The following is a 20,423-nucleotide window of genomic DNA, read 5'->3' on the forward strand; positions in this document are numbered from 1 at the left end:
GGACAGGATCTCCTGATTTCCATTTCAGGGCTAATTATATTCCACCAAGCTGTTAAAAACACAAATCTTTTTAAATATTGCCAGTTAAACGCCACTCTCTCTAATAATCCCTTTAAAGGGTTGGATGTTACAAGTTGATTATTTGGAAGAGAAAATGTTTCACAGAGGAGTGTTAGGAAGTGAAAGATAAAAGACTCATCAACGAAGTATGAGTTCATAGCATCCATCATCCAGGTAAAGTGTTTGTTTTTTTTTTTTTTTAACCCATACTTGTCTATTGGAGGCAGCAGCTCTTCTTTCAAATTGTCCCCTCAACCAGGGTCCAGAATAGGCCTGACATCTGCATACACACGGAGGAGACATTTTCTTCCCCTGACTCTCTAAGTGCCAAGGAATGGAGTGGACAGAGCAGCTGGGAGAATGATTGCTCCAGTGGTGGCAGGCCCTTGTTTATTTATCCTGAGTCCTGATGCCTCCAGTTTTGCACTCCAGGCTGTGCAAACAGGGAATCCATCCCTTTGCACAGTATAAATGCTCATCTGTTTTTCCAGTGACATGTCAATGAAACACTCTCTCCCTCGGTGCCAAGGGAAAACAACTGAACTCCTTAAGAATTTCTGAACAGAGCTTCACAGTGTTATAGATGGAGATATTTTGAAAGAAAAGGCAAATCTCAAAAGTACATGCATGTTCCAAGAAAGTCTTTCAAAACTCTGACAAAAAGACCCAAGACAATGCATCTGTTATGTGACCAGTATGGAATGAACTTTTAAACGAATCTACTTGGAAACAAATGAATCAGAGCTCTTGCTGTGTTTTCTAAAGGTTAAAAAAAAAAAAAAAGCGGAGGCACATACTTGGGAACACATATCAGTTGGGGAGAGAAATCCTGCTTGGGAATAAATATCATCTGGGGAGAGAAATCCTGCAATGCTTTATTTCCCCCCTGAGAATGTAGAAGCAAAATATAGCATAAATATCATGCTTATTTTATATAATTTGAAAACTTCTAAAATCATATATGGCAATCATTTTCCATATAAATATAGGGGTGTATCTGACTTTGTAAAAAATCAAGGTATTTAAAAAGTGGCATCTTTCTTCTTTTATTCTATTTATTTTAAAAAATGTAAATTGCAGAATACCTGGAAAATACAAAAAATACTATGAAGAAGAAAATAAAAATCCTTATAATCCTCAACTCAGTGATGGCCATTATTTGGTTCCTTTCAGCCCTTTGTCCCCCTATGCATCTTAGCAAAGCTGTGACGATGCTATATATGTGGTACACAGTTTTAAACATTTCATTCCACTGTGATTTTATGATGAATATTCCCCAGGTCGTTAGAGTTATTTTAAAATTGATTTTTAAATTTTTAAAATATTATATTGCTTTCTCCTTTGGCTGGACATTTTATCTTTTCAGGGTTACCTTTGAACAATACTTTTGATTAATTTATAGGAATTTTAAGCAAGCAGATACAGAAAAATACTCAGAGGAAAAAGGACAAACATTTATGCCTGTTTCTCACACTCTGTGAAATGTAGGCTTCTGTTTAATCCTGTCTGCTGGGGACAGAAGGTATAAGTCAAGCTTCTCAAATATCAAATATTTAATATCCTGGCATGCTTCCTTAGGAAGCCTGGTGTGTTCTGCTGGCTTCAAGATAATTAGGATGTTTGTTTTAGTGGAAAGGGAAGGGAATTGGAAAGCCTTTTACACTAGGGTGATGGGCTAGGAACTCTTCTTGAGTGACTTGTTCAGGCCTGAAAACAGGTATTAAAGATGGGTACACATGTGATGGGCACTTGGGTACCCTATGTGAGGTCCCTAAAGTCCTCTACTGGTGTGACCCTGACTCAGACTAACAACATTATCATCAGTTGCTTTTTGTTTTGGTAACGTGGTGTAAAACTTGGCTAGAAGAGAGTAAGGAAATGGATGGAGTAGGAGGCTGGTTCTGAAGGCATTTATTGGTTATTAGTGGTTCCTGAAGAGTTAGACATTTCACTGGACTGTGAGATGTAGGTGGTGGTTGGAAACACACATCAATCAGGGACTGCAAAGAAACCCAAAACTAGTAACCAAAGACTGAAGGACAGAATTGATCACTAACAGAGGATGTCATTCATTGTTGAGTCGATCTACCAGAGGCAGCTATGGTCAGTGGGAGGACATTATACAGTCCCAAGAGCTGGCAGGGATACTGGGACATGCTTGCTATGGGATGGTGTAGAACCTGGACTACTGTAATTTTCTTCTATTTATATATCTTGGACATATTCATTATAATTGGCTCCCTCTTTCTTGTCCTCATCCTGACCACTACGGATAAAATCTGTGTGCAAAACCAATCCTTTAACTGTCCAGGGAATTACCACTTGTGGTGTTTGGATCAGAAAGAGGAGGGGTTGGTCCCATCAAATTCCTGTCCTAGGGAATTAGGGGACCGAGTCTGATTCATTCATTTAGTGATGGTAACTGGGGCTGAGAAATGATGATGCAACCTTGAGACTTCAGTCTAAGTAAAAGATGAATAAAGCAGGGGTTGCTGGTCAGGGGACAGAGATGAGTCAGCAGACAGAGATGATGCAGAAAGAAGCAGGGATGAGAGACTCTGTCCACCCTGAGATGGACAGCAGCTTTGGATCTCATTCCTTTGAGGCTTGACTGTGTTTCCCACCTGTCCTTGGTTTCATGAGATTCTGCTAATCCTTTGAAGAAACTCTAATTATTTGAACAAATTTCGATGGGTTTCTATTACTCACAACAAAATATTTTTCACAACAGAGGCATAATACGTAATTAGTTTAAGTAAAAATTTTACTTATTCATTTAGTAATTCAAGTATGTTTATTAAGAATTAACCATATGCCAGGAGCAGGGCTAAATTCTGAGGATATGCTGAGGAGCAAAACCCCCATGATACTGGCCCTGCTGGAGAGTGTATCTTACCAGGAGAGACAGCTAGCAAACAAATGAAAATTCAAGATAAGTAGAAAAGGAGATACATGTGATAAATGATGATAACACTGTGAAAATAATGAGGTATTTAAAATTTGGGACAATTGGAGTCAGCCTACTGGGTTCTTTGGGAAAGGGATTGTCTCATGTTTCTGGAAAGAAACATGCCCATAGAAGTATAGTATTTCCCCAGAGGTAACCCAGACCCTTTGTGTCTCATACATCTTTGACATAGGAGTTATGTATGTCATAGTGAAGAGTAATTCTGACCAATGAAATCAAGACCTAGGGCTTGGGCTTGGCCTCACAGCTGTGTTTTCCATAGTTTTAGAAAAATATTAGTCCTTCGGGAAATCAGGTGGCTTCTTGCCATTTACACTGGCTTCACAAAATTTATGGACACTATGCTCTTTCTTTTTTTGGGTACATATAACCTTTTAGTTACCTCTCCTTTCTGGCTGAAAGGAAAAAATGTTTTATCTACCCATTTCCATCAGCAAGCACTAATTGCACATTACTATGTTTAGAACATAGCATTAGACAAGGTACAGATATACAGGAAAAATCAAAGAATTCTTTGGTGAATTCACCTTTTGGTGAAGGTGATATATATAATGACAGCTTATCTAAACCTCTCAAATTTGGAAGTGCACTAAAACAGACTAACAGAATGTACAGTGAGTCTCTGAGCACTGAAATGTAGATTAGCAGATTGATCAGAGTTAGAGGGGTTACAAAATGTACTAGCTGCCACAAATATATTCTGCCATAAAAACCAATTAAAAAGGAAACACGAATGAAATACCAATTGCTCATAAGTCTCGATTTTAATCAGAATCACTGTTTTTATTCTTGATTTATTGCCTACTCTGTTTTCATTTGGGCTCTGAAAATGTGGGCATTGTTCATTTATGTGACAGATTCAGAACAGGCAAATGGAAACATCATGAGAGAATAAAAAAGAAGCTTGAACAGGAGGTTTGCATTTTGGAAATAAAATGTTTATCACAGAAGACTCTATACATCTTTTCAGCTCTCCACCTGCATGACTAATTTAAATGTGTGAGGGTTAGGGAACACTTATACTCTTGCTTTACTTTCCCTTTCAAAAATGTAAGCAACATGTAAGGTTGGTAACCTTTTCTGCTGCTTCAGGCCAGTGTCCTGGATGGGCCAGAGGTGAAAGGCACACATGAAATACCACAGAACTCTATAGCCCACTCACTCATTCAATATTATAGTCTCTCTGCCATAGTGAGGTGCTCTGTTAGGTATCACACAGGATACAAAATGTGTAAGACTGCCTCAGTTCTCAAGAAGCTTTATAATTGAGAAGAGAAATAGGGATGTAAGTAGCCCCACTTTGCAGGCAGAGCGATCTTAAAAACCTCTCAGTGCTTGTCACTATTCACAGGATAAAGACTAAAATCCTTCCCAAGGCCTCAGAGGCTCAACCTGGTCTGCTCTCTACCTGCTTGTGCAGCCTCATCAGGCACCACGGTCCTCCGTGCTCCGACCACCATCCTTGGCTCAAAGTTTTATTCATAAGATCTCTCAGCACAGAGTGCTTCTCCTTCATTGTGCTTGTCATTGTTGCAATTTTACATCAACTTAGGATGTTTATTTGATTAATTTCTGTCTCTAGACTAGACTGTGTGCATCTTACAAGGGTAAGGCCATATCTCTTTGGACATTATTATACCCAACACAGTATGGACTCAGCATGGTCCAGAATCTCTTTAAAATTTGCTGAATAGACGCATGGATGGATGGATCAATGAATGAATGAATACTTGAATGAAGGATGTGAAAAGCACAAGTAAACCATCATTGTAGTTTAGAGGAAGAAGGAATAGAAAATGTCATTAATCATCCACCTGCAGTATGCCCTGTGGTAAACGCTAGGGAGATCAGAAAAGAAGGAGGTAGCACTCGAGTTGGATCTTGAAGGATGTTTGGGTTCAGCCATGTGTAGATTACAGGTGAAGATAAAGCTGGAGCAAAGGTATGGAAGTAAGAAATCTCAGCGTGTGTATGATGAACAATGAACACTAGGTTGGCGTATTTTTACAATTTTCAACATATATGGTTTTCTTCTAAAGTTAAGGGAATTTTTATGTGAAGGAGAACTTACTTAAATAAAAATAGGTTTTCTTTGTATGTAATGTCATTTATATTTGAGATACATGTATGTACATACATGTATCTCAAACATAAATGCATGTCTATGTACATGCATACACATACAAACATACATACTCATACATATTTTTCTTTTTATGTCATCATTTAGCAGTTCATGTAGTTTCCCCACCTGATTTCCCCTCAGAATTTGTGTAGTTTGAATACCAGGAGATGCAATAGAGTCTAGTTGAAAAAGCCCTGACTTTGAAATTCCATGTTTATAAACTAAAGTCTAGCTGTTCTAGATGTGAACTGTGGACAATCCCATCTTTCTGAACCTCAACATTTTCATCTGTAAAATGTGATGAAGAGTATCCCCTGCACAAGATTTGCAAGAATCAAAAAGTACTTTGTCAATGATGTATACCTACCTTATACTCTCATACATATGCTTTGAAGAAAATACTAAAAGGTCATATTCCAGAAGGCAAATTAGCACACTTATGATATGCATGAGACATATTTTTTTTTCTTTAGGATCTCTTTAGGAGCTCTTGTATTAGCCAAAATTTCTTCCATATACCCATATTGCTTGCATAATTAAAAAAATCATAATTAAATAAATCCCTTTTGTGAGTGCTAAAGCATTACAGATTGATATACAACTCAACTGTGCATTTTTTGTTATTGTTTATATTCTCTAGCTTGATTTGTATTTTATTGCCATCCTCCCACCCCACCAAACCTGGTTCACAAACTCTTTAGTATCAACAGAAATATCCTCTACTCCTGCTTAATTATTTTTTTATTTCTCCAAGAATATCTGACCTCATATTGTGCCAATAGCAGGTGCACAATGAATGCTTATCGAAATGAATAGGGGTTATATAAAAATCTCTTGGCAGATGCTCTTGTGAGAAGCAGCTGCAGGGGCGGCCAGCAGCATGCAGTGGAGCATCTTGGCCATCATGCCTGTTCAGGGGCAGATGGGTAACTCAGGGCTTCCCTGGCAGAAGCATGGCAGCCCTGGTTACTGTCTTCATCTTCTGCCAGCTCAGCTGTTCAGTTTTCAGGAAAGTGCAGCTGAATGCTTAGAAAATGTAATAGTTTCTTGAAGAAGTTTCCTTTAGTCTGATTTGACTCTATTATTTATCAGTGAACAGTTGGGCCATTTATTGCTTATTTCTTAAGCTATAACTGTATCAGTCTCCTATTACTGCTGTAACAAATCAGTAAAATCTTCCTGGCAAAAAAATAACACAAATTTATTATCTTAACAGTTCTCTAGGTCAGAAGTCTAAAATGAATTGGCAGGGCTATGTTCCTTCTGGAGGTTCTGGGGAATCATCCATTTCCTTGCCCTTTCTAGCTTCTAGAGGCTGCCTGTGCTCACTGCCCTACATCATTCTGACCTCTGCTTCTGTCATCACATCTCCATCTCTACCTCTGAGTACGTTCAGCACACTTGGCTAATCCAGGATAATCTCCCCATTATAAACTACTTAATTTACTCACATAGGCAAAATCCCTTTTGCCAGGTGAGGTAGCATATTCACAGGTTCCAGGGATTAGAAATTGGACATCTTTGGGGGGACATTATTCTTCCTACCACAGCAACCTACTTATCACCAGTGCCCCTTTGAGTTCATATTTACTTGTAGAAATAAGCCTGGGAAAAGAGTTGAGCCCATGTTTGCTCATGGACACGAAGACAAAGCACTTGTCTTTTTTTTTTTTTTTTTTTTTTGGCACTTGTCTTTTTTGAACCCATCTTCTAATTTTGCTCGAAATCACACAGATCTGTAGCCTGGTTCATGAAACTGCAGTGGGCTGAAGTTTGCATTTCCAGAGAAAAGATTGTTAGGACATCATTTTCCCTATCATTGGTATGTTATCATGTGATCATTCGCTCACCTCTTTCTGCTTCTTGCCCCGGAGAGCCACGTTGCTGACGCTGCTGCTTTCTCGGAGGGAGTCCACGGAGTCTCCGTAGAGCAGCTTAATGGCCCTGACAAGCCGGGCACAGGAGCGGCTGTGGTGCAGGTAGCAGTGAGGGTGGCAGTAGTCAACGTGGGTGCAGATGAAGCTTTGCTGATTGCACAGCAAGATCATGACCTGGAACACAGACATCACTGAAGCTCAACCAGGCAACCAGGGTACAGACCAACTGTGAACAACGATGTGGGGTGGAAGATGAAAAGTCAGAATGTCAACTTTCCTTAATGGGTCTTAAAATCACAATAATTCCACAGAGAATAATAATTCCCACAAGAGAACAAAGAGTTACAAGCCTTTATGTACTTGGCTTCTTTTGCTCCCTGGATTCACACTTGACAGAAAGTTCTTTTTGAAATAATACAAGGTTAAGTGCTCTTCAAAAATTGAAACAATTATCGGGGAGTGTCTGATTCCCAAATATTTTCAAATGAAGATTCTGAAATTAAAATGTATTATTTTTTCAGCTCTTATGTTGTAGAAGGAGCCAGGAGAAGAACAGAAACTAATGAGAAGCTCCATCCCAAAGGATTTGACTGGCCTTTGACAGCTGTGGGATGTCTTTAACTCCAGCCCACCTACATGGAACATGAAAACATTTCTGCATCTTCCACCCTGGCCTTTAACCTTCAACTGGGCCTTGAAACCCACTGTAGCACTTCATTTCCCTCTGTACAAACTCATTTGTTTTCAGCTTTTGGGCTATTCTAGCTCTTCACTTGTGGCTTGATCTGGCTCAAATCCTCATATCTTCTAGACTTCCCAAGTAGTATTCCAGAAAAGAACTCAGTTGATTTAAATGATATGGTTATTTTAAGAAAAGAAATGAAGGGCCTTGAGATGATAACTTCTTAAGTTGCCTTCCTAAAAAGGCAGTAGCATTCCTAGAGCTGCAAGTTTAGTCAAACCTGCACAGAGTAATCTTCTGAATGATTCTATCCTTCATGAAACTAGTTCCCACCCCAACACCTAAACTGTGTGAGACCATGTGCCACATTGAATGGAGAACATAAAGTAAGTCTACACAGATAAGACCAATCGAACCTCTAGGCAGGGCTGCCATGCATTTCCTTAGGAATGAGAGACCCTGCTTAATCTGAGACAAATGTAAATAACAGTAACAATGTACCGCTCTCAAACTCGGCTAACAATACCTCATACTCTTCAAAGTTTTCAGAAAAAAAAAAAATAGGTGCTGTCTGAACAGAATATCCAGATCTCTCTCAAGATTCATTGAAAATCCCTGATATTCCTCTTTATACTAATATGAGTCAGGGCACAAATATGAACTGTAAACCTTCCCTTGTTATTCTTGAATCTGGCCAAAAAATGGTTCTTTGACTAATAGAACTGACAAACTTCTAGCAAGACTGATCAAAAAAAGAGAAAGAAAAGATAAAACCTACCAATATCAGAAATGATAAAGGCACATTACTGTAGATCTCATGAAATTTAAGATGATCTTAAGAAAATATTATAAAGCATCTCCCCACAACTAGGGCACCTGCCGCCCACTGGTGGGGGACCCTGACGCCCAAGGAGACAGGAGGAACCCCCAAGTGAACCGGTAGGATGTGGGGGGACAGAGTGGGGGAGGAGAGGTGGAGGCCAGACAGGATAGGCATCCCTGAGGCCAGGGAGATCAGGAGAGGCAGATGGGAGGGGCCCTCCAAGAGGAGGGGAGAGGAGCAGAAGGTGACTGTTCCACCCACTTGGGTCTGGGGAAACTGCTGAGCTCCCAGGCCAGTCCTCTGCCCTTCAAGGCCCCCTCCAGGCCACGTGGGTGCTTGGGGGCATACGAGGGAGGCTGCGGAGATCAGGAGAGGCAGGCGGGAGGGGCCCTCCAGGACAGGAGGAGCAGGAGCAGCAGGAGAGGAGAGGAGGGCATTTCCCCCACGCACTCGAGCCCAGAAACCCTGCTGGGCTGCCAGGTGAGGTCCTCCACCCTCTGAGACTGAGGTGGAGGCATGCCCGGCCCCTTCTCTTCCTTGAGCCTAAGCACCACCCCCCACAGCTCCCAGTGACTTTTCCAGCCCTGTGGGTCCTAAGCATAGGCCCTGCCCCCCACCCAAACCTCACCCTTACTTAGGCCCCGCCCCCCACAGCCAAGCCTTTTCCCCTTTTTTTCTTTTTTCTTTTCTTTTTTGTTTTTGTCTTTTCCCTCCTCCTCTTTCTTACTATTGTGGTACTGTTGTACCTTCTGGTTGTTGATTCATCTATATTTTTATTTTTATATTCTTTCTAACATATCTGTTAGTTTCTTAGTCTAATTTTATTTTTTACTTCGTAATTGTTCTCTCTCTTTTTTTTTTTTTTGCCATCCCACATGGCTTGTGGGATCTTGGTTCAGAAGCCGGGGGTTGGGCCAAAGCTCCTGCTGTGGGCGCTCTGAGTCTGAACCACTGGACTAACAGAGAACCTCATACCCCAGGGAATATTCATCAGAGTGAGGTCTCACGGAGGTCCTCATCTCAGCACCAAGACCCAGTTCTACCCAACAACCTACAAACTCCAGTGCTGGAAGCCTCAGGCCAAACAACCAGTAAGACAGGAACACAATCCCACTCATTAAACAAAAAAGAAAAAAAAAGAGATGGCAAAAAAATATGTCACAGATGAAGGAGCAATATAAAAACCTGCAAGACCAAGTAAATAAAGAGGAAATAGGTAATCTACCTGAAAAAGAATTCAGAGTAATGATTGTAAAGATGATCCAGAATCTCAGAAAGAGAAGGGAAGCACACATTGAGAATATACAAGTGTTTAACAAAGATCTAGAAGAACTAAAGAACAAACAAATGGAAATGAACAACACAATAACTGAATGAAAAATACACTAAAGGAATCAATAACAGAATAAGTGAGGCAGAAGAATGAATAAGTGAGCTGGAAGACAAAAGGGTGGAAATAACCACCAAGGAGCACAATAAAGAAAAAAGTATGGAAAGAATTGAAGACAAACTCAGAGACCTCTGGGATAACACTAAACGCACCAACATTCGAATTATAGGGGTCCCAGAAGAAGCAGAGAAAAAGAAAGCATCTGAGAAAATATTTGAAGAGATTAGAGCTGAAAACCTCCCTAACATGGGAAAAGAAATAGTCACCCAAGTCCAGGAAGCACAGGGAGTTCCGTACAGGATAAACCCTAGGAAAAACACACCAAGACACATAGTAATCAAACTAACAAAAATTGGGGCCCGGAGGAAGATGGCGGAAGAGTAAGATGCGGAGATCACCTTCCTCCCCACAGATACATCAGAAATTCATCTACACGTGGAACAACTCCTACAGAACACCTACTGAACGCTGACAGAAGACCTCAGACCCCCCAAAAGGCAAGAAACTCCCCACATACCTGGGTAGGGCAAAAGAAAAAAAGAATAAACAGAGACAATAGGATAGGGACGGGACCTGCACCAGTGGGAGGGAGCCGTGAAGGAGGAAAGGCTTCCACACACTACAAGCCCCTTCGCGGGCGGAGACTGCAGGTGGCGGAGGGGGAAAGCTTCGGAGTAGCGGAGGAGAGCACAGCAACAGGGGTGTGGAGGGCAAAGCGGAGAGATTCCGGCACAGAGGATCGGTGCCCTCAGGCACACACCAGCCTGAGAGGCTTTGGCCGCCGGGGCGGGCGGGGCTGGGAGCTGAGGCTCGGGTATCGGCTTTCAGTCGGAGCGCAGGGAGAGGACTGGGGCTGGCGGCAGGAAGAGACCCTGAAGGGGTTAGTGCACCACGGCTAGCCCGGAGGGAGTCCGGGGAAAGGGTCTGGAGCTGCCGAAGAGGCAAGAGACTTTTTTCCCTTTTGTTTCCTGGTGCGCGAGGAGAGGGAATTAAGAGGGCTGCTTGGGGAAGCGCCGGAGACGGGCGCAGACCTCGGAGACGGGCGTGGGACGCTGGGGCTGCTGCTGCCGCCGCCGCCGCCGCGGGGCCTGTGTGTGAGCGCGGGTCACTGTCCGCCCCGCCTTCCGGGGGGCCTGTGCACCCCGCCACTGCCGGGGTCCCGGGACCCGGGGACGGCTTTCCCGGGAAAGCGCACGGAGTGCCACGGGCTGCTGCAACGTCACGCCGGCCTCTGCCGCCGCAGGCCCGCCCCACACTGCGCGCCCCTCCCTCCCCTCTGCCTGAGTGAGCCAGAGCCCCCGAATCAGCGGCTCCTTTAAACCCGTCCTGTCTGAGCGAAGAACGGACGCCCTCCAACGACCTACACGCAGAGGCGGGGCCAGGTCCAAGGCTGAGACCTGGGAGCTGTGAGAGCAGAGACAGGGAAATCTCTCTGTGCAGCCTCGGAGGCAGCGGATTAAAGCTCCATGGCCCATTTGATGTGCCCTGCGTCTGTGGAGTGCATAAATGGACAGCGAATCATCCCAAATTGAGGAAGTGGACTTTGAGGACAAGATTTAAGACTTTCCCCTCTCTTCCTCTTTTTACAACGAATTATCCCAAATTAAGGAGGTGGACTTAGAGAGCAAGATTTCAGACTTCTCGCCCTTTTCCTCTTTTTACAACGAATTACCCCAAATTGAAGAGGTGGACTTGGAGAGCAAGATTTTTGATTTTTCCCCCTGCTCTCTTTTTGTGAATGTGTGGATGAAAGGCTCTTGGTGCTGCAGCCAGGAGTCAGTGCTGTGCCTCTGAAGTGGGAGAGCCAACTTCAGGACACGGGTCCACAAGAGACCTCCCAGCTCCACATAATATCAAGCAGCGAAAATCTCCCAGAGATCTCCATCTCAACACCAGCACCCAGCTTCAGTCAACGACCAGCAAGCTACAGTGCTGGTCACCCTATGCCAAGCAACTAGCAAGGCAGGAACACAACCCCACCCATTAGCAGAGAGGCTACCTAAAAACATAATAAGGCCACAGGCACCCCAAAACACACCACCAGACGTGGACCTGTCCACCAGAAAGACAAGATCGAGCCTCAACCACCAGAACACAGGCATTAGTCCCCCCCACCAGGAAGCCTACACAACCTACTGAAACAACCTTAGCCACTGGGGACAGACACCAAAAACAATGGGAACTACGAATCTGCAGCCTGCAAAAAGGAGACCCCAAACACAGGAAGATAAGCAAAATGAGAAGACAGAAAAACACACAGCAGGTGAAGGAGCAAGATAAAAACCTAACAGACCTAACAAATGAAGAGGTAATAGGCAGTCTACCTGAAAAAGAATTCAGAATAATGATAGTAAAGCTGATCCAAGATTCTATTTCCAAGATCCAAAATCTTGGAAATAGAATAGACAAAATGCAAGAAACAGTTAACAAGGACCTAGAAGAACTAAAGATGAATCAAGCATCGATTAAAAACACAATAAATGAAATGAAAAATACTCTAGATGGGATCAATAGCAGAATAACTGAGGCAGAAGAACGGATAAGTGAGGTGGAAGATAAAATAGTGGAAATAACTGCTGCAGAGCAAAATAAAGAAAAAAGAATGAAAAGAACAGAGGACAGTCTCAGAGACCTCTGGGACAACATTAAACGCACCAACATTCGAATTATAGGGGTTCTAGAAGAAGAAGAGAAAAAGAAAGGTACTGAGAAAATATTTGAAGAAATTATAGTTGAAAACTTCCCTAATATGGGAAAGAAATAGTTAATCAAGTGCAGGAGGCACAGAGAGTCCCATACAGAATAAATCCAAGGAGAAATATGCCAAGACATATATTAATCAAACTGTCAAAAGTTAAACACAAAGAAATCATATTAAAAGCAGCAAGGGAAAAACAACAAATAACACACAAGGGAATCCCCATCAGGTTAACAGCTGATCTCTCAGCAGAAACTCTATAAGCCAGAAGGGACTGGAAGGACATAATTAAAGTGATGAAGGAGAGAAGCCTGCAACCAAGATTATTCTACCCAGCAAGGATCTCATACAGATGTGATGGAGAAATTAAAACGTTTACAGACAAGCAAAAGCTGACAGACTTCAGCACCACCAAACCAGCTTCACAACAAATGCTAAAGGAACTTCTCTAGGCAAGAAACACAGCAGAAGGAATATACCTACAATAACGAACCCAAAGCAATTAAGGAAATGGGAAAAGGAACATACATATCAATAATTACCTTAAATGTAAATGGACGAAATGCTCCCACCAAAAGACACAGAGTGGCTGAATGGATACAAAAACAAGACCCATATATATGCTGTCTACAAAAGACCCACTTCAGACCTAGAGACACATACAGATTGAAAGTAAGGGGATGGAAAAAGATATTCCATGCAAATGGAAATCAAAAGAAAGCTGGAGTAGCAATTCTTATATCAGACAAAATAGACTTTAAAATAAAGACTATTAGAAGAGACAAAGAAGGACACTACATAACGATAAAGGGATCGATCAAAAAGAAGATATAACAATTGTAAATATTTATGCACCAAACATAGGAACACCTCAATACATAAGGCAAATACTAACAGCCATAAAAGGGGAAATCGACAGTAACACAATCATAGTAGGAGACTTTAACACCCCACTTTCACCAATGGACAGATCATCCAAAATGAAAATAAATAAGGAAACACAAGCTTTAAATGATACATTAAACGAAATGGACTTAGTTGATATTTATAGGACATTCCATCCAAAAACAACAGAATACACATTTTTCTCAAGTGCTCATGGAACATTCTCCAGGATAGATCATATCTGGGGTCACAAATCAAGCCTTGGTAAATTTAAGAAAATTGAAATTGTATCAAGTATCTTTTCCGACCACAATGCTATGAGACTAGACATCAATTACAGGAAAAGATCTGTAAAAAATACAAACACATGGAGGCTAAACAATACACTACTCAATAACGAAGTGATCACTGAAGAAATCAAAGAGGAAATTAAAAAATACCTAGAAACAAATGACAATGGAGACACGATGACCCAAAACCTATGGGACACAGCAAAAGCAGTTCTAAGGGGGAAGTTTATAGCAATAAAATCCCACCTTAAGAAACAGGAAACATCTCGAGTAAACAACCTGACCCTGCATCTAAAGCAATTAGAGAAAGAAGAACAAAAAACCCCCAAAGTTAGAAGGAAAGAAATCATAAAGATCAGATCAGAAATAAATGAAAAAGAAATGAAGGAAACGATAGCAAAGATCAATAAAACTAAAAGCTGGTTCTTTGAGAAGATAAACAAAATTGACAAACCATTAGCCAGACTCATCAAGAAGGGAGAAGACTCAAATCAATAGAATTAGAAATGAAAAAGGAGAAGTAACAACTGACACTGCAGAAATACAAAAGATCATGAGAGATTACTACAAGCAACTCTATGCCAATAAAATGGACAACCTGGAAGAAATGGACAAATTCTTAGAAATACACAACCTGCCAAGACTGAATCAGGAACAAATAGAAAATATGAATAGACCAATCACAAGCACTGAAATTGAAACTGTGATTAAAAATCTTCCAACAAACAAAAGCCCAGGACCAGATGGCTTCACAGGCGAATTCTATCAAACATTTAGAGAAGAGCTAACACCCATCCTTCTCAAACTCTTCCAAACAATATCAGAGGAAGGAACACTCCCAAACTCATTCTACGAGGCCACCATCACCTTGATACCAAAACTAGGCAAGGATGTCACAAAGAAAGAAAACTACAGGCCAATATCAATGATGAACATAGATGCAAAAATCCTCAACAAAATACTAGCAAACAGAATCCAACAGCACATTAAAAGGATCATACACCATGATCAAGTGGGATTTATTCCAGGAATGCAAGGATTCTTCAATATATGCAAATCAATCAATGTGATACACCATATTAACAAGTTGAAGGAGAAAAACCATATGATCATCTCAATAGATGCAGAGAAAGCTTTTGACAAAATTCAACACCCATTTATGATAAAAACCCTGCAGAAAGTAGGCATAGAGGGAACTTTCCTCAACGTAATAAAGGCCATATACGACAAACCCACAGCCAACATTGTCCTCAATGGTGAAAAACTGAAACCATTTCCACTAAGGTCAGGAACAAGACAAGGCTGCCCACTCTCACCACTCTTATTCAACCTAGTTTTGGAAGTTCTAGCCACAGCAATCAGAGAAGAAAAGGAAATAAAAGGAATCCAAATTGGAAAAGAAGAAGTAAAGCTGTCACTGTTTGCAGATGACATGATGCTATATGTATACAATCCTAAAGATGCTACCAGGAAACTACTAGAGCTAATCAATGAATTTGGTAAAGTAGCAGGATACAAAATTAATGCACAGAAATCTCTGGCATTCCTGTACACTAATGATGAAAAATCTGAAAATGAAATCAAGAAAACACTCCCATTTACCATTGCAACAAAAAGAATAAAATATCTAGGAATAAACCTACCTAAGGAGACAAAAGACCTATATGCAGAAAATTATAAGACACTGATGAAAGAAATTAAAGATGATACAAATAGATGGAGAGATATACCATGCTCCTGGATTGGAAGAATCAATATTGTGAAAATGACTCTACTACCCAAAGCAATCTACAGATTCAATGCCATCCCTATCAAACTACCACTGGCATTTTTCACAGAACTAGAACAAAATATTTCCAAATTTGTTTGGAAAAACAAAAGACCCCGAATAGCCAAAGCAATCTTGAGAATGAAAAACGGAGCTGGAGGAATCAGGCTCCCTGACTTCAGACTATACTACAAAGCTACAGTAATCAAGACAGTGTGGTACTGGCATAAAAACAGAAAGATAGATCAATGGAACAGGATAGAAAGCCCAGAGATAAACCCACGCATATATGGTCAACTTATCTTTGATAAAGGAGGCAGGAATGTACAGTGGAGAAAGGACAGCCTCTTCAATATGTGGTGCTGGGAAAACTCGACAGGGACATGTAAAAGTATGAGATTAGATCATTCCCTAACACCATACACAAAAATAAGCTCAAAATGGATTAAAGACCTAAATGTAAGGCCAGACACTATCAAACTCTTAGAGGAAAACATAGGCAGAACACTCTATGACATAAATCACAGCAAGATCCTTTTTGACCCACCTCCTAGAGAAATGGAAATAAAAACAAAGATAAACAAATGGGACCTAATGAAACTTCAAAGCTTTTGCACAGCATAGGAAACCATAAACAAGACTAAAAGACAACCCTCAGAATGGGAGAAAATATTTGCAAATGAAGCAACTGACAAAGGATTAATCTCCAAAATTTATAAACAGCTCATGCAGCTCAATAGCAAAAAAACAAAGAACCCAATCCAAAAATGGGCAGAAGACTTCAATAGGCATTTCTCCAAAGAAGATATACAGACTGCCAACAAACACATGAAAGAATGCTCAACATTATTAATCATTAGAGAAATGCAAATCAAAACTACAATGAGATATCATCTCACACCAGTCAGAATGGCCATCATCAAGAAATCCAGAAACAATAAATGCTGGAGAGGGTGTGGAGAAAAGGGAACACTCTTGCACTGCTGGTGGGAATGTGAATTGGTCCAGCCACTATGGAGAACAGTATGGAGGTTCCTTAAAAAACTAAAAATAGAACTACCATATGACCCAGCAATCCCACTACTGGGCATATACCCTGAGAAAACCATAATTCAAAAAGAGACATGGACCAAAATGTTCATTGCAGCTCTATTCACAATAGCCCGGAGCTGGAAACAACCTAAATGTCCATCATCGGATGAATGGATAAAGCAGATGTGGCACATATATACAATGGAATATTACTCAGCCATAAAAAGAAACGAAACTGAGCTATTTGTAATGAGGTGGATAGACCTAGAGTCTGTCATACAGAGTGAAGTAAGTCAGAAAGAGAAAGACAAATACCGTATGCTAACACATATATATGGAATTAAAAAAAAAATGTCATGAAGAACCTAGGGGTAAAACGGGAATAAAGACACAGACCTACTTGAGAATGGACTTGAGGATATGGGGAGGGGGAAGTGTAAGCTGTGACAAAGCGAAAGAGAGGCATGGACATGTATACACTACCAAACGTGAGGTAGATAGATAGTGGGAAGCAGCCGCAGAGCACGGGGAGATCAGCTCAGTGCTTTGTGACCGCCTGGAGGGGCGGGATGGGGAGGGTGGGAGGGAGGGAGATGCATGAGGTAAGGGATGTGGGAACGGATGTATATGTATGACTGATCCACTTTGTTATAAAGCAGAAACTAATAAAAAAAATTTAAAAAAATCTAACAAAAATTAATTTCAAACTACAAATATTAAAGGCAGCAAGAGAAAAACAAATATAACATATAAAGGAAACCCCATAAGGCTATCAACTGATTTTTCAGCAGAAACTCTGCAGGCCAGAAGGGAGTGGCAGGATATACTTAAAGTGATGAAAGAAAAAACCTACAACCAAGATTACTCTACCCAGCAAGGATCTCATTCAGATTTGATGGAGAAATCAAAAGCTTTTCAGACAAGCAAAACCTAAGAGAATTCAGCACCAACAAACCAGCTTTACAACAAATGCTAAAGAAACTTCTATAGGTGGGAAACACAAGAGAAGAAAAAGACCCACAAAAACAAACCCAAAACAATTAAGAAAAGGGTAATAGGAACATACATGTTGATAATAACCTTGAATGTAAATGGATTAAGGGCCCCAACCAAAAGACACACACTGGCTGAATGGATAAAAAACAAGATCCAGATATATGCTGTCTACAAGAGATTCACTGCAGACCTAGGGATGTATACAAACTGAAAGTGAAAGAATGGAAAAAGATATTCCATGCAAATGGAAGTGAAAAGAAAGCTGGAGGAGCAATACTCGTATCAGATAAAATAGACTTTAAAATAAAGACTACTACAAGAGACAAAGAAGGACACTACATAATGATCAAAGGATCAATCCAAGAAGAAGATATAACAATTATAAATGTTTATGTACCTGGCATAGGAGCACCTCAATAAATAAGGCAAATGCTAACGACCATGAAAGGAGAAATCAACAGTAACACAATAATAGTGGGGATTTTAACACGCCACTTACATGAATGGACAGATCATCCAAACAGAAAATAAATAAGGAAACACAATCTTTAAATGACACAATATACCAGATAGATTTAATTGATATTTACAGAACATTCCACCTAAAAGAGGAAGAATACAATTTCTGCTCAAGTGCACGTGGAACATTCTCCCAGATAGTTCATATCTTGGGTCACAAATCAAGCCTTGGAAAATTTAAGACAATTGAAATCATGTCAAGCATCTTTTTGGAACACAACGCTATGTTATTGGAAATCAATTACAGGGAAAAAAAACTGTACAAAACACAAATATAGGAGGCTAAACAGTGCACTACTAAATAACCAAGAGATAAGTGAAGAAATCAAAGAAGAAATTAAAAAATACATAGAAACAAATAACAATGAAAACACGATGATCCAAAATCTATGGGACGAAGCAAAGGCTGTTCTAATAGGGAAGTTTATAGAAATTCAATCTCACCTCAAGAAACAAGAAAAATCTCAAATAAAAAATCTAATCCTACACTTAAAACAACTAGAGAAAGAAGAACAAAAATACCCAAAGTCAGTAGAAGGAAAGAAAGCATAAATATCAGAGCAGAAATAAATGAAACAGAAACAAAGAAAACAATAGCAAAGGTCAATAAAACTAAAAGCTGCTTCTTCGAGAAGATAAACAAAATTGATAAACTCTTAGCCAGACTCATAGAGAAGAAAAGGGAGAGGACATCAATCAATAAAATTAGAAACTAAAAAGGAGAAATCACAACTGACACCACAGAAATACAAAGGATTATAAGAGACTACTACAGATAACTATATGAAAATAAAATGGACAACCACAAAGAAATGGACAAATTCTTGGAAAGGTACAATTTTCCCAGACTGAACCAGGAAGAATTAGAAAATATAAACAGACCTATCACAGTAATGAAATTGAAACTGCAATTAAAAATCTTCCAACAAACAAAAGTCCAGGACCAGATGGCTTCACAGGCGAACTCTATCAAAAATTAAGAGAAGAGCTAACACCTCTCAAACTCTTCCAAAAAATTTCAGAGGGAGAAACACTCCCAAATTCATTCTACGAAGGCACCATCACCCTGATACAAAAACCAGAAAAAGATATCACAGAAAAAGGAAATTATACACCAATATCACTAATGAACATACATGCAAAAATCCTGAACAAAATACTAGCTAACAGAATTCAGCAACACATTAAAAGGATCATACACCACTATCTAATGGGATTTATCCCAGGGATACAAGAATTCTTCAAAATATGCAAATCAATCAATGTGATACACCACATTAACTAATTAAGGAATTAAAACCATATGATCATCTCAACAGATGCAGAAAAAACTTTAGACAAAATTCAACACTTACTTATGATAAAAAATCTCCAGAAAATGGGCAAAGAGGGAACCTACCTCAACATAATAAAGGCCATATATGACAAACCCACAGCAAGCAGCATAATCAACTGTGAAAAACTGAAAACATTTCCACTAAGATCAGGAACAAGACAAGGATGTCCACTCTCACCACTATTATTCAACATAGCTTTGGAAGTCCTAGCCATGGCAATCAGAGAAGAAAAAGAAATAAAGGAATACAAATTGGAAAAGAAGAAGTAAAACTGTCACTGTTTGCAGATGACATGATACTATACATAGAAAATCCTAAAGATGCCACCAGAAAACTACTAGAACTAATCAATGAATTTGGTAAGGTTGCAGGATACAAAATTAATGCACAGAAATATCTGGCATTCCTATATACCACCAACAAGAAACCAGAAAGAGAAATTAAGGAAACAATCCCATTCACCATCGCGATAAAAAGAATAAAATACCTAGGAATAAACCTGTCTAAGGAGGTGAAAGACTTGTACTAAAAAAACTGTAAGACACTGATGAAAGAAATCAAAGATGACATAAAGAGATGGAGAAACATACCATGTTCTTGTATTGGAAGAACCAGTATTGTGAAAATGACTCTACTACCTAAAGCAATCTACAGATTCAAGGCAATACCTATCAAACTACCAATGGCATTCTTCACAGAATTAGAACAAAAAATTTTACAATTCGTATGGAAATACAAAAGACCCAGAATAGCCACAGCAACCTTGAGAAAGAAAAATGGAGTTGGAAGAATCAGGCTCCCTGATTTCAAACTATACCACAAAGCTACAGTAACCAAGACAGTAAGGTACTGGCACAAAAACAGAAATATAGATCAATGGTACAGCATAGAATGCCCAGAGATAAACCCACACACATATGGTCATCTAATTTACAACAAGGGAGGCAAGAACATACCGTGGAGAAAGGACAGC

At 40.1% G+C, this 20,423-nt stretch overlaps 1 protein-coding gene across 5 annotated transcripts in view; it reads right to left on the reverse strand.

Annotated features, from left to right (window-relative positions):
• Window positions 1-20,423, reverse strand: part of UNC80 (unc-80 homolog, NALCN channel complex subunit) — a gene marked incomplete at both ends in the record, with an annotated part of 247,919 nt that overhangs the window by 88,819 nt on the left and 138,677 nt on the right. For all 5 annotated transcript variants that reach the window (XM_082630607.1, XM_082630605.1, XM_082630604.1 and 2 more), the window contains one exon: window positions 7,004-7,204. In XM_082630607.1, the coding sequence (XP_082486733.1) occupies window positions 7,004-7,204 (201 nt within the window). The remainder of the gene's footprint in view (window positions 1-7,003; window positions 7,205-20,423) is intronic.

Source organism: Mesoplodon mirus (assembly GCF_964341445.2).
Source record: "Mesoplodon mirus genome assembly, chromosome: 8".
Classification (NCBI taxonomy): domain Eukaryota; kingdom Metazoa; phylum Chordata; class Mammalia; order Artiodactyla; family Ziphiidae; genus Mesoplodon; species Mesoplodon mirus.